The following is a 20,679-nucleotide window of genomic DNA, read 5'->3' on the forward strand; positions in this document are numbered from 1 at the left end:
AGTCTTAAAAATGTATAAAGAATGCAACTTTATGATTGGAGTTTCCTATACTTTACAATAATAATAATAATAATAATAATAATAATAATAATAATAATAATAATAATAATAATAATAATACAAATATAGGGATAACCTTCCTGAAAATGTTCAGGACTCCATTTTTAAGTCTAGACTAAACTAAGATTACTTGTTTAGTTTAACTTAAAAAAATAATAATGTTATCCTTTCCGCTGCACACAGTCACTTAGCTTTTTGGACAGTGGAGTCTCAGTGCTGCTTTCACTGTTGGTGTGGCTATCCATCCAAATATATTAGACCTAGGTGAATGTGTAACGATTTAATATTAATTTATAAGTAGTCTGACCAGAGGAAAATGGGAACCCCTTACAAATTAGGCCTAATATTACATGTTATAGCACTTGTGACAGTACAGGGTACACAAGAGCTTTTGTTCCTTCCAGGTTTCTTTTTTTTCAGCTCTGATGGAGCCTTCACTGCTTAATGGGGAACACGGATCACAATCGGTGTTTGTTCAATGTTTTGTCTGATTCTACTGTTAATAATATTAATAAAAGTCTGCGGAAGCTGCGTCACCGATGCACCGGAAGTATCTGCAGTGGGAGTCCTCCGGTATCCCAGCATTCCGCGGCTCGCTGCCCCGCCCCCTCCGGTGGTGCGCGTGCGCGCTGCGGGCGGTAAGTGGTGCGCGTGCGTGCTGGTGCCACTGCTTGTCCTGCTGCTGGGTGTCCGCGCGCGCTATGGCTGCTTCGAAGCCCGTGGAGCCGCAGGCCGGGGGGGCGCTGCCCCGGTGGCAGGTCGCGCTGCTGTTCGGGGCGCCGGTGGCGTTGGGGCTCGGCGCCGCGTACCTGTGGTACCGTAGGCGCGCGGGGGAGAAGCGCGCAGGGGAGCGGAAAACCCCGGAGGGCAGCGCGAGCCCCGTACAGGGCCCGCGAGCCGCCGCGCAGTCCGAGCACGAGGACACGGTGAGAGCCGCTTTTAAAACTTAAAACTAACACACCGTCAGCCCGCCCACCCGGTTCAGGTACCGGACCCGGTATTAGCTGCGGCTGTTACTGAGCTTTAATATGAATACGGTGTAAAAGTGTTCCTAATGTTCTGGGCAGTGTGAGCTATAGGTAAAGGTCGCTGCTGAGGTTTATAATAAATAAACATATCAATAAGATAATTAATATTTTATTAACTGACAGTTTTATGTGTTGACAGGAATGACCAGAACCAGCATAAGATCATTCAGCTCTAATTTCTGTTTTTTTAATTCTGCGCCTTTTAACGTCTCCTAACTGTATAAAAGGGATTTAAGATTTTTAAAAATTTTGTTCATGTTTACAACCGTAAGAATTAGTGATGCGGGAATTCTGGTACGATATCAATATCTAATATTATACATATACAGTATATTTATGCTAATGCCAATATACAGAGAGGGACTACACACCCTGATCGTTATGTCTTTATATCTTTATAAGTACATACATACAAATAAATAAAAAAGATCTTAAATTACTGTTTTTTAAAATAGCATGGCCAGTGACAGCCAATTGTATTGTGTAATTTAAGTATATGTTTTATACTTTTTATTTTATGTTTTATGTATTGTGTTTTACTGCGTACTTAGTGTGATAATGCACACAACTGTACACCTGTACTTGTGTGTTGCAACAATAAATCTGATTTGATTTGTGCTTACAAGTCAACTATCAGTTTGAAATATCAGCTGTTACCATTATAATTTCAGTGCCATCATGCATTCCTAGTAAGACTTTACAAAAATCATATTTCCCATCTTTATCACTTTATTTTCACACCCTGTTACAGCAAGCTACACTACAAGGTGGGCAATTTTAGTTGGAAAATTGGCATTTGTTGTATAAGAAATAGTTTAAAGTGAAGGTTAATGTTCCTCTGTATGTCTGTGTAATTTCTTTGTAATTATATCAGTGGCACAAATTAAAAAATATTGTTTATCACTGTTTTTTCTGTGACAATACATATTTCAAACAAAAATAGTTTTGTGATCAATTTCATCTTAATGTGTGTTTAAATTGGAGCACATTGTCCACATTAGAGTTGTCAGCATGGTTTTGTTTCCAGCTGTTTTGATAGAGGTTCTCTTACAGTTGATAATTAGCTGCTGTCGAGTTAATGAGCCACTGTGGCCCAGTGTCCTGCCGTAATTTACTCTCTTTTGCAGTCTGGTGATGTACTAGTGGGTTATTTACCCCTGCACTGCTACTGACGAGTTCAGAAGTCAATAGTTTTTTACTTCTGCTGAAATATGGATTAAATCTCATTACTATCTCTCTTTCTCTCTCTCCCTCTCCAACACAGACACATACTCTTTCACTCATACATTTTTGGTTGAAAAAATGGATAAACATGCCATAGCCCTTTCCAATCTTTCAGTTTCTCTGCTCATTGTGCTTTCTGCTAATTTTCCTGCTTTTTAATTTCCTCATCCAGAAGTCTAAAAAGTTTTTTTTGTTAACTGTAACTTTATAAAGTAAATAGATAAAGAGATGAGTAGCTTACATCATTCCCCAGCTGCTCAGTGGCTGCTGTGGCTTCAGGCTCATTTGTTTGGTCTGCAGCCATGAAGACGGAGCTGATTTTAACACATCCAACACTACTGAAAATACAACGTTAATGAGTGGCACAGTCTGTCAGTTTCAGATTCAGTTTGAAAATCATCAATAACATGCACGTCTTCATTTTTAAAACTTGACAATCATATTTGTTTAATCAGTAAAATCAGATGTGATGTGAAAAGGCTTTAAGGTTACCAAATTTTCTATTTTACCTGTTCAACCCCCTGTTTATCTGTTAACGTGGTGTTTAACAGTAGGAGTAGTTTAGCTGGTTAGGGTGAGATCTGCGCTGTGGTTCATTTCCTCCTTTAAAGCTTCTGTATCTGTGGGCAGGTGCAGTAGTCACACTGCAAGATATGCTGTTAGCTACAGTGATAAATTATATCATGCACAGAATGTTGCATTTGAAAGGAATATTTTCCATGACATATACTCATCATTTTTGTTACTCAGTTACTACCGTATTATTGTTTATTTAATTGACTTCTGGTGAAATCTTTAAATTCCTGTAGTTTTAATGAGAAACGTTTTCATTTTTGGAGTCTTACAGCCCTGGTTATTGTTGAATATAATGGGACTGGTGATGTTGGACGGGTTCAGTGAAAGTTCACTGGGTGATGTTTCACTGACCTTAAAATCAGCTTTAACCAAAACTCTTAACTCCTCCTGACTGACGAATGACTGGATTACACACACATGAACGTACTAGAGCGTAAGAATATCAGCTTTACACGACTGCAGAAACTAGTGGGCGTGGTCTGTCATGGTCTTTCATTGTTTTTTTCCTACTTAAACACTACTTTGTACTCTAGTCTGATTATTTCTAATTAATTATTTAAGAATTTTTCCTCACTGACAGAATCTGTTTCCACTCAAGGGCGGGTATGTCCCGCTGCAGAATGAGTGCAATAAATTTCCCTCAGATCCCTTTTAATTATGTTTATAAATAAGGGTTAATCTACAGTTACAGTAGATACAGAATTGGCAGCACCGCAATCTGTTGGACTGCTGCATGATGCGCCTGCACATCGCCAAGGGGAATCAGATTTTAGATTTCCCTGTTTTTTTTCTGCTCTAAATCAATGCACACATGAATTGTATCACTTATTTTTGACGTACATCTATTTTGAAAAGGAAACAAACAGATCTTATGTGTTTTTATGATGAACGTGATTTTTTAGAGCAGACTGGTATGTGGTGAAAGATTGTGTAATTCATGATGCTGTGTCACTGATTAGTTGTGTAGTGTGTAAACCACACCCGTAGTGTGAAAAGTGCAACTTCTTACCACTTTAACATTGTGAAGTATCAGGGTGTAAAATATTTTTATCATATCATATTGTATTGTGAAATTTGGTATCAATTTTTAAAAACACAATATTGATTAGTTGTGATTAGTGTGTTAGTAGTGATATTATTTATTAGTTCATATTTTTAAAAAGTGGTTCATGTAGTGTTGTGTTTTAGCCCCGCCTACTAAGTAGCAGTGCTGTTCTGTGTTGAGGTGATTTGCACTGTTCTGAATAGATGTAAATGTAAACTTTCCTTTTATGCCATTTCATAAATATGGCAGTTTTTATACTAGGACAGTATTATCTATAATATAATAATTTAAAGAATAACTACACTCACTGATTTTAGCTGGCTCCACCCTGAACTAAAATTTGAAAAAAAAAAAAAAAGAAAATAAATAAATAAATAAATGGGAAGAGTAGTTTAGGTGCACTGCAGTGATGTATGGGTTTTGGGGCAGGGAGGGAGGAAAAGCTGATTGGGCTGGGCTATGTGCCTCTGATAGCGGTGAGAGACAGATGGTTGGACGTAACCAGCGGGTGAGGTATTATTGATTGATTGATTTGCATATTGTGAGTGTCTTCATACCACAATACACGGAAACATCATCCACGCCTATAGCACCGCTGAACATGTGAGGGCACCGCAGAGGCAGAAATTACCACAATGAAAGCATTTTTTTAAAGGTTGTGAAATGTTTAAAAATGGAAGCAGGTTGTTTCATTACTTCAAAGGAACACATGTCAGCTATTAAAATGGTTTAGGGTTTGAGCCTCTTTAAACAATTGCAGTATGTCACTTTGCCTACAGTATCTCAGTATATTCTAATTTATATTGAATAGAAGGTCATTTATCATGATGCACATAATATTGTCATATTTTTGCCAATTCACAGAACCTATGATGTGTGAACCTAACATCAGTCATCTTACTGCTGTTATTGTGGGTCTATGAAATTTAGAGAAAGATTATGTAATATGTAACTGGTGGATTTCTGTATCTTGAATGTAAATCGGTGCTGTGTGTGATATCACGCTGTTCTGAAACAGTGGCGTTAGCGTTGGGTCGCTGTGACTCAGGAGGCTGTGGGGATTAGCTCAGATCACTGTAAGTGGGATTTCACTAAAGCTGTCTGTCTGCAGACCTGAGACAGGAGGCGGAGTCAGAGATGGGGGTGTGGGCTTATCCCTCTCTCTTCACACCCACCCTAATCTTCCTATAGGACAGGATCCATTAGTATATGTAGTCTAGGTAATTATTTAATGTTTACTTTGGAAGAAATGTTATTTTGTGCTATGTTGGAGGTGAAGGCTTATCTGCTGGTAGTGGGTGCACATCTCTAGTGTAGTTGCAAAAATAATGAAAATGGTCAAAATTATTGCCTTATTACTATTACATTGCTTCCTATTACATGTATTTTACCAGTTCGTTTTTTAGCGAATGGGCAGTCAAAAATAATTTCAATTATCTGGTTCAGTAATTGATTGTTTATGTCTGTTGATACAAGCAGATAAAAAAAAGGTATTTTATCACATTCTTTGTGTTTTAAATTTTGTCATTATTTTATGCTAATGCGAAAGCTGAAGGTTAAGTGACTGTTCAGATTAGGGACACACTCAGCATATGGAGCACAGTGCTATGATCCCCACTAATCTATTCCGCTAATGAATTATCGGTGTTCCTTTGTTTGGAATTTATCTAGACAAAATTCACAAATATTATACATGCAAATGCAAATAATGACATGATCCTGTTATCCTCCTGTTAATGAATCATTTAACCTACGGCTTGATACCTTATACCAGGCATGGTGCAACTATACAACCCTGAACATTTTTAATATTCCAGCAGACCTGCCCACAAAGCACATTACATTTACCACAGCAGTGCTATTGTAATTATGAATTTACATCAGTAGTGTTAAAAAATATCTAAGTTAGTCATTGTTCAGTGTAAATTTATTCAATATATTTTGATTTATGATGAATAATTTCAGCTACCCAGTATTTGTTGCATTCTTGTAATTTTGTTGATGTGTTTCTGTTTCCCACTATGCAGAGCCCTCTGGATCGGGCACAGGCTGCTAAAAACAAGGGCAACAAATACTTCAAGGCTGGTAAATACGAGCAGGCCATTCAGTGTTACACCGAGGCAATCAGCATGTGTCCCAGAGAACAGAAGAGTGACCTGTCCACCTTCTACCAGAACCGAGCCGCAGCCTATGAGCAGCAGGTGGGAGACCTATATGGTGCGCGCGTGTCTGCACACGCATGTGTTTGTGTGTGTGAGTGTGTGCACGTGCATGTGTGTCAGGCACAAGGCCTGGTAGTGGGTGCCAGAGGATGGGACATTCTGTATCTTCTATGGGGTGTGTCAAAGTCACAATACCAATTCCCATCCCATGTTTTTGGAGTTGAAATGTTGCACTGTCCATGAATACTGTATGTTTGTGATTACAGGCGAAGTGGACAGAGGTGGTGCAGGACTGCTCTCAGGCGGTAGAGATGAACCCTCGCTATGTTAAAGCACTGTTTAGACGTGCCAAAGCCCTGGAACGACTGGACAACAAGAAGGAGTGTCTAGAAGGTTAGAGTCCTGTTTTTGTCCATTTTTTCTAATTTGTAGAAAGTGTGCTACTGGTAAAAAAAAAAAAAAGGCACTGAATGAAAGGGTCAAAATAAATGTCTGTAATACAAATTAAGCAATACCACAAAAAACTAAGTTAAAACTAATGTCTCACATTTGTCTCCCCTTTTTTTTATTCCGCTAATGTTGAAGAGCTCTTTGTGTTTATAGTCATTAATATTAAATGGAAAGCTAATTTTAAACAAGATGTCTTCACTTATGGGAAGCAAAAAAAATAAAACAAACTTAAACTAAACGTAAAAAAGGCTGAAAATTTAGGTGTTATTTGGTAATTGAGTGAATTGTAGTTAAAATAACTTTAATATGTTATTTGACTGTCAAAATACTCTTGGGGGCATAATTGGAACAAATTGTCAACATTTAAGTCAGCAAAAAAGATTACGGTCATATCCACGTATTTTGCAATAAGTTGATAATATAAACATTGTGACAGTCCCACTTGGGACATGTTTCCATCTATCTAACAGTACTTTCTTTTATAGATGTGACTGCTGTATGTATTCTCGAGGCCTTTCAGAACCAGCAGAGCATGCTGCTGGCAGACAAAGTTCTGAAACAGCTGGGGAAGGAGAAGGCCAAAGACAAATACAAGGTGTGAATGCTGAGGATAGATCAGATAAGGTTTTGAGGCTCTTTTGTATTTGGTTAATTTCTATTTATAGAGACTCAGACTGTTTGTGTTTGTGTAGAACCGGGAGCCGCTGATGCCGTCTCCACAGTTCATCAAGTCCTACTTCAGCTCCTTCACTGATGACATCATCTCTCAGCCTCTTCAGAAGGGAGAGAAGAAGGACGAGGATAAGGATAAAGAGGGCGAGGCTGCTGAGGTCACAGGGAGGTTAGTGTTATGTACCATTAACCTTTAACCTCGTTCTCATCCTCCCAGTTTATTTAACATATCCACACTGAACTCCTGTAGTTTAGGAGTGTTTTAACTCTGTATGTACTTAAACTGGAAGTGTTTTGCTGTATTCTGTATTTATTAATAATTCTCTATGCCTTCACACTAAGCTGTTATATTCATAACCTGCACTTTACAGTTTGTTTATATGGCAGAAAAACAATTGTGCAAAACATTATGACCACCTTATTATTATTATTATTAGCAGTGATTAGCATGGTGGTGGTGTATGAGGTGTTAGTGTGTGTTGTGCTGGTATGAGTGAATCAGATGCAGCAGTCTTAGTGTACATAAAAAAAAAACACCCATAACTGTTACTTTTGATACTGAAATCATTATTAAGCCTTCTGTTATTGTGCAGCTCGGGCTACCTGAAGGCAAAGCAGTACATGGAGGAGGAGAACTATGATAAGATCATTAGCGAATGCACTAAAGAGGTTGAGTCGAGGGGGCGGTACACTGCAGAGGCCCTGCTGCTCAGAGCCACATTCTACCTGCTGATTGGAAACGCCACTGCGGCCCAGCCCGACCTGGACAAAGTCATCAACATGCAGGATGCCAATGTCAAGGTAGGTTTTGAATGAGTTTGGTCTAGGGTTGGACGGTATGACGGTATTTCGGTATACCACGGTATTTAAAAATGGTGACTGTATTGTAAAATAGTGACGGTATATTAACCACGCAACGTGCCAAATCTGCACATTAAAAAACGGGACATTTAAGACATTCTGTGCATCCACAATGAAAGAGCAGTGGGAGTGGTAAGCAGTTGGAGCTCACTGATATTCTGTTTCTCTACAAAACAGTTTTTTTTTTTTCTTTTTAAATCTCCTTCGTGCTCATATTCTAATCCCATACAGAATTCTGCAGTTTCCTCAGGGTTTTCTGTCATTGTTTCGGCGCTAGCTCGAGCTCTGTAAATATAAGTAATTCCGCGGACTGCGAGGCGCTCTGCACGCTGCACCGCGCTGCCGAAATCTGACCCACGCAGAATCCGGCTCCCCTTCGCGAACAGAAACGGCACAACAACACCCGCTGTTAAACTGCTGTAGTGGAAACAGCGCTTATAAATAAATTTCCAATTCAATCTGAAATTTCAGTTCGTTTTAGTTTTTTCTTTTAATTACCGTTTTTATTAGTCTCAGTTAAGGAGAACTTTCACTTTCATTTTAAATTTTTTCATTCGTTTTCGTTAAAAATAATACTTTGTTAGTTAGCTATATGGTGATTATCAGGCCATAGCTTTATATAAAATAAAAATATTATTAGAAATTAGATGAATACATCACAGACTATTTCCTGGAGCCTGGATTTGACCCGAGATTTTCCATTACTTTCCTTGGGCCGGGTCGGGTCCGGGCAGAGAAATAAAAATCCTGCTATTTAAAAGAATGGAAAATTAATAGCAATAAAAATATAGTTCTGCATACTAGAGTTTAGATTGTCTGCCTGAACCCGAGCGTGAACTCATCCGCACGTTTAAAGCTCCGCAGGTGGATTAATGTGTGCGCACTTCGCGCTTCTTCTATTGCCTGCCAGTCAGACAACAGTGTCAGCATTTAAAAATCGCGTGCGTTTTCCTACAGGACAAACCATTCAAACATGCAAATGAGCTCTCCGCACCCGATAAAAAAAACACACATTGTCTGTATTAAAATAGTTAGATACAGCCAAAAAAATGAGTGAATCAACATTCATTGAAAAGACCAGTGAGTATTTCTAATGCCAAATAAGATAGAAGGCAGCAACAAGCTAGAAGCTAAGCTAGTAACAACATTTAATAAAAATTGAAAAATAGATATGAAATAAGAAAATAACTAACTAAACTATCCTCAAAATGCTAAAGGAATATAATCTATGAATCTAACGAATTCAAAAATGTCAAAATGAAAGTGTACACACAGGTACAAAAATAAAACCCTAGTTTGGTCCTCATACTTTGCTCTGTAAGAGAGTTACTAATAAGGGTTTAATAATGTACTCCAGATGAGTTGTTCATAAAGATGTATAAAGTCATATTTGTATGCCATTGTTTATTGTGTACAATTGTTTTTGGCTGTAAATGTGCATTTATTAATTTGCAAATGTGTTTTGCTAATTTAAAAAAAAAACATTCTTACAGATAAACTGAGCGCCTTATCTATGGGTGTATAGGTCAATGGATTTGGATTTATATTAATGTTTAAATACGTCATCATGCTATAGTTTTAATAATTGTAGTTGATTTATTTAAAGCAAAGTCTAAGTTTTGTGATTTTGGAGACCTCTCTTCTTGAAAATTTGTATGTGCAAGTGTCTTAGTGCAGGTTAATATAAAAAAATTGCTGACAAATTCTGTCAGTATATTATGTAAACTTTTTAAATGCATGTAATATGGACAAAATGTAGATATATATATTATAGTATATAATATACAAGCGTAGCAGAACACTGTTTGGACTATTCAGTAATTGGACTATTTAGCCCCTCCCAACTTAGGTTTCATATGCTCTCCTGCTTAAACAGGGTTCGTACAGTCATGAAAAACCTGAAAAAGTTTCTAGGCCTGGAAAAGTTACAAAAAAAAAATAATAATAAAAAATATCTAGAACATTTTGGAAAAGTCATGGAAATTTGGTCTACAAATATTTGTTTCAGTTTATCAGTGGAGAAAATCTATTTTAGCTAACAAATACTTTAGCTTAGAGTTAATTTAGTAATTTAGCCCTACACAATGGAGCTCTCAGGATCTGACACACATTTTATTAATGAAGATTGTGTGTCAGCATTTTTAGAAGATTAATTTTAGGCCTACTATAATTAATGTTGACTATTGTTTTCATTTTAAAACAAGCTTTGAAGGCATTGAAAAGTCATGAAGAAATCAAGAAAATATATTGGTTAAAAATGGTATGAACCCTGTTTGTTGTTTTTTATTTAAATGATGCAAAATAAAATTAATTTGGGGTAAACAAATGAAACTGATTTTAAATGTACCTGCTCCTATTATCTAAACCTCTCTCTCTGTGCTCTGTGGTGTGTTACAGTTGCGGGCTAACGCTCTGATAAAGCGTGGCAGTATGTACATGCAGCAGCAGCAGCCCCACCTCTCCACCCAGGACTTTAACATGGCGGCTGAAATCGACTCCCGTAACGCCGACGTGTACCACCACCGAGGACAGGTAACAGCGCTGACCTTACTCACACTCTGTCTCATGAACTGTCAGGTTTATGGTTCTTTTTGCACTTTAGAACCTGTACATAGTCCTCTTAAACAGAGTGCTTTATTCTTTTTCTAACAACTGCCTCAAATCATGTGTTTCTGAAGAGGATAAAATACTCCTAAATAAGCAAATATATGGAATTATGGATTTATTGGTCAGTTTCACAGAATTTAATAACCAATATTCTTGACCACAGGTTTACCTTATTTATTTGCACAATTCAGTGGCACCATGTAGAGTAATAAAGCGGTAACTGTGGTACGTCAAATTGGGAGGTGAGTCTTAGGAAGTATAGAGCACCAATACAATATCTCAATTTTAATATTTGGTCACACTCCTAGATTTTTAGCTGAAACATTTTTTTATGCCAATTATTGGTGGAATATCAGCTTAATAGTGCAATTTCTATGGTATTTCTTATTATTTTCATGATAAGCTAGTTAAATGCCCTTTCCGTGTTTACACATCCTTTTCTGATTTATGTGAGGATATTTAGACTGAAATGCTTCACTTCACAGAATTAGGTAATTAGTAGAAGCTTATCTGGCGAGAACAAAAATTTCCCTATTTAAATTACTGTGAGCATTATGACACATTATTCATTTCAGTAAGTTAACTCCCTAACAAAAAAACTTGTATACTAACTGTCATTCTTTAGCCAAGACTATCAAATTATATACATTGTATGAACAAAAGTATTGGGACACCTGGTGCCATCCATCCATAGTTTCTTCTGAAATCAAGGATATGGAGTTCATCCTGCTTTTGGTGGATTAACATTTTCCACTGTTTAAAAAAGACTTTCTACTAGATTCTGGATTCACAGCATTTCTGTGAGGATTTAAATTCAGCAACCCAAGATTTATTCCCCTCTACCTCCCATCCGGCTCTACCTCCCAACCCAAAATGTATTCCCCTCTACCTCACACCTGGCTCTACCTCCCAACCCAAGATTTATTCCCCTCTACCTCACACCTGTATTTAGGCAAGGTGACAGTCAGTTTATGGTTGTTTATCTGCTTCAGAAAGTCCTATTCTATTGGCAGAACTTTTCTAAAGGCAATAGAAAAGCTGTATGCATTTGCAAATTTGTGTCAGCAGTGTGTGAAACTAAAGTAGCCAAAGGCAGAATTCTTTTAGAAGTCTTTTAGAATTTAGTATTGTAGTTATTATTAATAATTGTTACTTACACACATGATTTTCTGCATTTAAACTATGTTAACAATTGATGTTGATGTAAATTCTTCTTTGTACCTCAGCTGAAGATCCTGCTGGATCAAGTAGAGGAGGCGGTGGCAGATTTTGATGAGTGTATCTTGCTCAGGCCAGACTCCGCCCTTGCACAGGCACAGAAGTGCTTTGCTTTGGTAAGTACCAGCAGGGGGCGACATTGGGCACCCAAATCTTTAGCCGTTCATTATTCAGCTCTTCACACAGAGAATATAATTTTACAATATTAATTCAAAATGTGTGTGTGGGTGTGTGTGGGTGTGTGTGGGTGTGTGTGGGTGTGTGTGGGTGTGTGTGGGTGTGTGTGGGTGTGTGTGGGTGGGGGTGTGTGTGGGTGTGTGTGGGTGTAGGGGGGTTGGATGTGGGTGTAGGGGGGTTGGGTGTGCGGGTGTGTGTGCGGGTGTGTGTGGGTGTAGGGGGTTGGGTGTGGGTGTAGGGGGGTTGGGTGTGCGGGTGTGTGTGGGTGTAGGGGGGTTGGGTGTGGGTGGGGGTGGGTGGGTGTGGGTGTGTGTGCGGGTGTGTGTGCGGGGGGGGGTGTGTGGGTGTACATGAATGTTTTTAAGAATTATCTTCCGAGCAGACCCGCGGATAAGCGAGTGGACCCGCGGCTGACCGAACCGAGTCTACCCTAGCCTTGGATCCGCTCGTCTCAGCTCCGTTTGGCGAGACATTTTAGATGCGTAGCGGAGCGGACCCGAGCGTAGCCTAGCCTAGCTATTTTGACCTAGCCTAGCCTAGCCTATCTGGCTACGTGCCTGTGTGATTACGTCATCACGCACTGACGTAGCCCGGCTACGGGGGCTGACTGTGTTCAGCTCTGCGGCGAGCTGACGCCAGTAAAAAATTCCTGTCTGTGGCAGATCCTGTAAATAATACATATCGATATACGACAAAAATGATATCACCGTTATTGAAACATTTCTTATCGCAATAAATACTGATATTGACTTATTGTCCAGTCCTAATCAAGTTTAAAGTCAGTGCAGTGTTTTCCCACAAAATTTTACAGCACTTTATGCTTCCCTCTGCTGACAACTTTTTTGGGGATATGGATTTCATTTTTCAGCAGGACTTGGCACACTCTCCACACTGCCAAAAGTACCAATTGGTCTTATATAATAATCTAATCTTCTAAGACACTGATTTTTGGGTTTAAGCCCAAATTATCAACATTAAAAGAAATAAACCCTTAAAATAGATCACTCTGTGTAATAAATCTATAAGAGTTTTACATTTTAAACTGAATTACTGAAATAAAGTAACTTTTCAATGGTATTTAATTTTTTTTAGATGCACCTGTATGCTTCAACACATTCACATGACACTACTGAAAACAGAACTTTTACATTTTTCATTTTATGTGGATGAGAGACCAAAACACAGACACCTCTGTATTTATTAATCTCTGGATATATCTGAAAGGGCCTTTGTGTTTTTGATCTGAAAGTGTTGTGTCTCTGAATTACAGTATAGACAGGCCTACACTGGAAACAACCCGTCTCAGGTCCAGACAGCCATGGACGGGTTTGAAGACGTGATCAGGAGGTTTCCCAGGTGTGCAGAGGGATATGCTCTTTATGCACAGGTAGGCACACTGACAATGTTTATTAATTATTTTCTTCATCTTTCTTTTATTTAATTGTTTTTGTCTGGTTTCTGTGCACCTGTGTAGGCTCTGACTGATCAGCAGCAGTTCGGGAAAGCTGATGAGATGTATGATAAGTGTATTGAATTGGAGCCAGATAATGCCACGACATACGTCCATAAAGGGTCAGTTTTAACCCAAGCAGTGCAGTAGAGCTTTAAAAACAGCTCTCGTGTAACAACTCTCTAACCCTTTCTGTCTGTCTTTTTTTTTTTATCAGTCTGCTGCAGCTCCAGTGGAAGCAGGATTTAGACATGGGTCTGGATCTTATTAGCAAGGCAATCGAGATTGACAACAAATGTGACTTTGCCTATGAAACTATGGGAACCATTGAAGTCCAAAGGTACACCCCTCAGTGTGTTACAGGACCTCTTTTAAGGGTGCCATTGTTTAATTCTTTAAGTTCTTTTTTTTATGTATAAATAAGCTTTTGGCAAAATATCATGGATGAACTTACGATGAAATTACGATGCTATTTACTAAGAATGTAAAAGTTACCAAGAATGATAAATTATTTTTAATTTAGACTCATATGGGTAGTATTTGTTAAGCTGTACATACAGTAGTAGTGTGTAACACATGTGTAATGCTGCAACATTAACTTATTTTTTTTTTTTACATAGTACAATATAATGTAATACAAATACAATTCCATATATTCCTTTTTCCAGTATTTTGCATTATTCGCATCAATTTTACAGCAGTATATAAAAAAGTACAAGATAAATGCAAAAAAAAGATATTAATAAAATGAAAAAAATATAAATAAAAATTCACTCCTGAATAGTTCACAGTCACATACACACTGAGCATTCAAAAAGAAATGTACAAATAAGAGATGGACCACAAAGAACACCAATAGTACCGCTAACACACATAGTAAAATTCCCTATTGTATAAATAGATGCTCAACAGTGCCCCACCGCTTGGTAAAGATCCGTTTTTGAAGCCTTAGTGTATATGTTATTTGTTCCATCTGATGAACATCCCATAGCTTTTGTATCCATAGATTGTATGTTGAGGGGTCTGGGTTCATCCATTTAATTGTAATGCATTTCAAAGCTACTGTAAATAATAATCCAAGTAAATATTTTTTGGACCTCCCGACCACACCATCGGGAATAACTCCCAGTAATGCCACTGTAGGATCTGTGGGATATCCTGTTGGAACACTCCTTTAAGAGCATCATACACATCCTTCCAAAAAATCTGTAGTTTAGGGCAGAGCCAGAACATGTCTCCAGCACGCACTACTATGTGTTGGGTCCATCTTAGACGTTTCTTTTCTGAACACACAGTACAGTGTACCATTCCAATAGGACAATGCTTATCCACATACTGCTGCATTTTGCTTAAAAAAGATGCAAAGATTCTCTGCCATGGTCCGCTGCATCCCCCAGACCTACCCCCTAAACTGACATTTCCTTCTGAATGCAATTATTTGTATTTTTATATGTGTTTACATTTATGTATATATTTTTTTCTAATGACCCCTAGCAGTAGAAGAACATTAATACACTGTTCTAGTGTGTTTATAATTAGCAGCGTCACTTGGTGGGGTCTATGGAAAGTGTCGCTTTAAGAAGCCTTTTAATTGGCCTAAATGTATCTGTTTTTCCCTCACAGAGGAAACCTTGACAAGGCCATCGACATGTTCAACAAGGCTATTAACCTGGCCAAGTCCGAGATGGAGATGGCCCACCTCTACTCTCTCTGTGATGCTGCCTACGCCCAGACTGAGGTGGCCAGAAAGTACGGGCTCAAGCCCCCGACACTGTAACTCCGCCCTCTAATCCCTGAATCCTGAATCCTTAGTCTTCTGCTCAGCCTGAGTACGCACATCCCACATCCGCTACAGTTTGAGTTCTTTTATTTTCTGAAGAATTCTAAGATGTTAATCCATTATCAGGAGGGAGGGGCAGATCTGTGGGTGGGTGTGTGAGTGCCTGATCTGTTGTTTACTAGTTCATATTATTGATTTAAAACTGGGAATGTATAGATCAGTATTCATGTGAGATGAAGAAATTAAAGTTGTTTAGGTTGATATCAGGCAAAAACTGAGATCAAAATTGCTGAAGGCATCATAGTATGGCTGGCCGATATGGTAAGAAAAACACAATAGTGTTAAGGTATTGTGATATTTATAGATATTTTCACCATGGACAATAATTATCGTGGTACGCATAATTGCACTTAAAATGGCACAGGGGTGAAAGATTCTTAAAGTATGGTATCTATTCACTGGGAGGTATACTACTCAGAAGTAGCCTCTAAGAACAAGGGAAATATTAATTGGTCAAAGTTGAGACATTATTATACATTACTATATTTTTAATGCTTAAGAATGTTGTTAATCCTGTTAATTAATAATGAATTAAAAAAAAATTAAAATGTTGTAATGATTAATAATGCTAACTATTGCCAATAAATATTTAGTTAAGATTTGAGTTTTATGTCCTGTTAATTAATATACCTTTAATTATAAAATGTTACCCAGTAACGAAATCCATGATGCGATAACAATTATATAAAAATATCACAATACACCAAAACATCATATCACCCACCCTCACTTCACAGCCTCAGAGTGATGGGCTGTGGTTTAGCCCATGGCCCGATCTGGTTTGGCTTATCCTCCTCATTAAAGCATGCGTACTGTATCTGCGTATTTCACTGCTTTGCTTCCTTCGTTAGTTATGTGCCCTTTGTAAATCTTAGTCTAAATCTAAGTCTCATCATAATTCCAAACTGTGTTAAAATAAAAGTCCTAGAGTAAATCGAAGTGATGACTGGATAGCTTTAATAATTGATGGAGGTTAGTTTTGTTTTTTGTATATTTTTTTGTTTATTTCTGTTTTTCTTTGTTTATGGGGACACTAAATTTTGTGCACGCTGTTTAAAAATGGAGAATGAAAAATGTGAAAAATTTCAGTTCAGTTTATTTTTGTTTTCCTTTTTTGTTCTGTGATGTTCCAGATGTTCCGATATTCTCCTTAGCACAGAGTTCTGCCACCGTTATATATATATATATATATATATATATATATATATATATATATATATAATAAATATATATCTCGTAGGGTTTGATTGTAGACGTTCTTTTACGGGACGTAACAGTGTGTTTGTCTGAATGTGTGTAAGCTGTGTGTTAAAAGACGTCTGTCAGTGGGTTGTTTTTGCCATTACTGACATTTTATTTCTAAACGGGGAACTAATGTCACATGACTTTAAATTTGGGCCATAAAGTGAATTCATTTTACTTGTCTGTTTTTGATTATATTTTTCTTCATTTTCCTTTTATTCATTAATTTTGGGACTGTGGGATTTTTTTTTTTATATTCTGTACAGCATGAGTGAGATTTCTCTTTATAAATAAATGTTACGACTCTCCGCTGTAATTTTGATGTAGTGTTATGGCATTCAGCTAGTGTGATGATATCTTTGATTATGAACGCCTTAATAATCAGTCTACTTTTGCGGTAAGTTTACAGTGCATTCAAAACTTGGGACAGGATGTTTTATACTTTTAATTAATTCATTAAAGTAGCATCTCTTTTTTTCATGTGTATGTATTTGCCACAATGGGAAAGCAAGTACAACCAACCAAAGTTCAATTTAAATTAAATACATGCTCTAAAATCAAACAATACTATGAACACAGCAAAAAAATATGCAATAACCCTCTAGTCCTCTAGTTAATGTACAGAAATTCAGAAATCAACACAGAAACCCGTTGCATTCATTGACAAAAAAAATAACGTACAGAAAAGGGGATATTTGTAATGTACTGGACTTTGTGTCAATGATATATTAGAGTGATTACAATATTATAGTGAAAGGATGAGTGTATTGGTGTAAACAATACTGTAATTGAAAGGAGGCGCTAGTTTAAACCCTGTTGGAGCTTCTAATCTGGATACAAAGTGAGATGGAGAATGTTGGGTATGGAGTATTACAGGTTCTGTATGGATCCTGCAGCACATTTACCCACAGATGTTGCTACAGCTGGGCCTGTAGATCCTGTTCTACACTGATAGGTTACTAAGGCTGCTCCCTAGGTGCTCCCATAAATGCTGGATTGGTGATCAATCTAGAGATCTGTCAGAACAAGGAAATGCTGCACCGTAGTGGAAACATTCCTGGCAAACTCTTGCTGTGTGTGGGTGAGCATTATCCTGCTGAAAAAAAAAGTCCTGCCATGTGAGATAACACATGTATCTGCTGAACCCCTAGTATCACTACTAGGGGTGACCTACTGTTGCATGCTATGTTCCCCGGATCATCAATCGCACCAGAAGTTGGAGCAGAGTGTCGATCCACAGCAAAGGCAGCATTGATTTAGCTGTCAGATCCTAAACAGAACCTGAATTTGTCAATAAAAACAATCAAATATGATTTTAGTCTGTAGCAGCCCAGGTTTTCTTATTTATGACATCCCTGCAAACAAGGCTGAAGGTGGCTGTCTGATGTAGATTGTGGGCAATTTGTCCTCATTATAATAATAGCAAATAATGAAATATTACAGTGCGTCATCGATTCTGTTTTTTTGGTCTGTTTTCTGTTTTATTTTATTTTTTAACTCTTGAGCTTGTAGCCTTATCTCAACCTGGATGTGAACTGGACGTGGGACGTCCTGAGATTATATGTAGCGTTCGTTTGCATATATAAACATTTTACAAAATAAAGGGCTTTCACACTTTTCCTTATAGCTGTAACATACGTTATAGTAATATCTATGTATACATCCTATTTGATGGCTGATGTCAGTGCACCACCATGAAGCATTTCACCAATTTAGAAGTTTCCAGAATGTTTTTTTTTTCTTCAGTTTAGCTAAGCCAAATAACCTGCCCACTCATTGGAACTCTCCCTATGACTCCAGAACATGCCTCCTTTCATACATGTGAAGTCAGACTATGCCTCTTTTTTAACTTCCACCAATTAGTGCAGCATAACTAGGCAGCCAATGCTTGGAAGAGCCAGTGAGAACCATTGACCATTAGGGAGGGGATGAGCACTCCTGTTGAATTGATTTTCTGTTAATATTAAAGCGTAAATGAAAATAGTTACCAATATTAATATGGCCCTATATGCACCCATCATTAAAAACTAGTTGTTCCCAGAAGGAATAACCAACAGGAATAAAACCCCTTTGATTAGTTGTGCCAGACTGTCGGGGAATAACTCAGAATAACTTCATATCATTTTCAGTGAAAAGGCCTTTCTTTTTCTTGATGTAGACAACAAACGAATCTGGTTTGTTGTCACACATCACATGTTCAGAAGGCATGTTGTCATGGTGTGGGGTTTAATTTAGTTTAATATGTAACTTGCAGCCAGTGGCCCTACCTTTACTGAACACGGTGCACTAATCCAACAGGACAATGCTCGTCCACACACTGCTGCCATACCAAGAGCTTACTTTGATTATACAGCTGCATCTCCAGAGCTATCTCTGATAGAAAATGTTTGGGGTGTTATTGGACACTGCACTCAACGATCCACCCCTACCGCACAATCCGCAGGAACTGTGTGAGAATGTTGTAGGTGCATGGGATGAATTGAGAATCTCTACAAATCCATCCTCTGGCATGTTGCAGTGTTACACACTATGTCTGAATGTGTAGCTCAGTAAATATTACTCATCTCAGTCCACAATTATAATCATTTATTGACCCTGGTAACTTTTATCTTCCTTCTGAATAGCATTAAAATCCAACACTTTCTTCTGGGGGCATCTGTTTTTGCAATTGTTTCTTTAAGGATGAGCATATTTTGTTCAGCTCAAATAAGCTTTAAAATAAGTTAAAACTTTGAGAAAATAAGAGTATATGAGTGTATATTAAAAGCTGACATGTTTAGAAATTTATGTTTGCAGTGAAAAAGGAGAAAGCATATAAACGCATGTAAAATTTCCTGTATTGCCTGTTGGGTTGAGTTTGCTTGTTCTGTGATGAGTTTAGCTAAATGAACTGAATTTGCAACTCAAAGCTAAGCATTTTGGGGAGAAATCAATCATTCCAGGCTGCTGCATGTCTGAAAATGATTTAATAAGACCTGTTTATAATAATGTTTTATGAGCATTGCATAAATAAGTTATGGGGTTCTGTGTGAATGTAGCCTGTTTGTTCATTTGTTTGACTATGAAACTTTTGAAATGTGGCTGTGTACAATCAGTGCCCTCATACTGAAATTTAACAAATGTGGGAAAGAAAATGTGTTGATGGAAAAAGTAATGTTGGTAATGTTTTCTTGTGTAATTGTAATGTAAAGTAAAATAAAGAAACAAAACTTGATGGATATTGACTACTACAATATATACAGTACCAATCAATTACTCAATTAGTACTTATTCAATGATTGTATTGTTTTTTTCCTACATTGTTAATGAATACTCAAGTCATTCATGAAGCTGACTGGGAAAATTTAGAGATGTGCAAAGCTGTAACCTAAGCAAGAGGTGCCTAAAATATATAACATACAGCTCTGGGGAAAAAATTAGAGATTGATTTTACCTAATTAAAAACCTCTGGAATATAATCAAGAGCAAGATAGATGATCACAAACCATCAAACCAAGCTGAACTGCTTAATGTTTTGCACCAGAAAGTGCATAAAGTTATCCAAAATCAGTGTTTAAGACTGGTGGAGGAGAACATAATGGCAAGATGCATAACAACTGTGAAAACCAGGGTTATTCTACCAGATATTGATTTCTGAACTCTTAAAACTTTATAATATGAAAATGTTTTCTTTGATGTTTTCTTTTCATTATTTAAGGTCTGAAAGCTCTGCAGCTTTCTGTTATTTCAGCAATTTCTCATTTTCTGCAAATAAATGCTCTAAATGACAATATGTTTATTTGGAATTTGGGAGAAATGTTGTCCATAGTTTATAGAATAAAACAATAATGTTAATTTTGCTCAAACATATACCTATAAATAGCAAAATCAGAGAAACTGATTTTCTAGAGCTGTAGTCTGGTTTGTTTAACACTTGTTTTGTTTCACTTCATAGTTCGGATGAATTTAGTATTAATCTACAATGCAGAACCTTTTAAATATTTTTTTTTTACAATTTTAAATAATAAAAAACGTTGAATTTAAGCTCTGTCCAAACTTTTAACAGTGTAATATTAATGAATGAACTC

The 20,679-nt window shown here is 37.4% G+C and overlaps 1 protein-coding gene across 1 annotated transcript; it reads left to right on the forward strand.

Annotated features, from left to right (window-relative positions):
* The first annotated feature begins 584 nt into the window (after positions 1–584).
* On the forward strand, positions 585–19,830 carry tomm70a (translocase of outer mitochondrial membrane 70 homolog A (S. cerevisiae)). The gene is made up of 12 exons (XM_022685319.2): positions 585–986; positions 5,961–6,134; positions 6,362–6,488; positions 7,031–7,140; positions 7,238–7,386; positions 7,811–8,018; positions 10,476–10,610; positions 11,912–12,019; positions 13,351–13,467; positions 13,555–13,652; positions 13,748–13,870; positions 15,154–19,830. Exons 1-12 carry the CDS (start codon positions 600–602, stop codon positions 15,305–15,307), a joined length of 1,890 nt encoding a protein of 629 aa, XP_022541040.2. The 5' UTR covers positions 585–599; the 3' UTR covers positions 15,308–19,830.
* The last annotated feature ends 849 nt before the right edge of the window (positions 19,831–20,679 follow it).

The sequence above is a fragment of the Astyanax mexicanus genome, chromosome 5 (assembly GCF_023375975.1).
Source record: "Astyanax mexicanus isolate ESR-SI-001 chromosome 5, AstMex3_surface, whole genome shotgun sequence".
In the NCBI taxonomy this organism is placed as follows: Eukaryota; Metazoa; Chordata; class Actinopteri; order Characiformes; family Acestrorhamphidae; genus Astyanax; species Astyanax mexicanus.

Bases quoted from the DNA above. Each gene is read 5' to 3' on its own strand.
- tomm70a (XM_022685319.2), top strand. From the start codon at position 600: ATGCACCGGAAGTATCTGCAGTGGGAGTCCTCCGGTATCCCAGCATTC. The intron at 6,489-7,030 runs GTTAGAGTCCTG...TTTCTTTTATAG, and splicing joins CAAGAAGGAGTGTCTAGAAG to ATGTGACTGCTGTATGTATT. The intron at 8,019-10,475 runs GTAGGTTTTGAA...GGTGTGTTACAG, and splicing joins TGCAGGATGCCAATGTCAAG to TTGCGGGCTAACGCTCTGAT.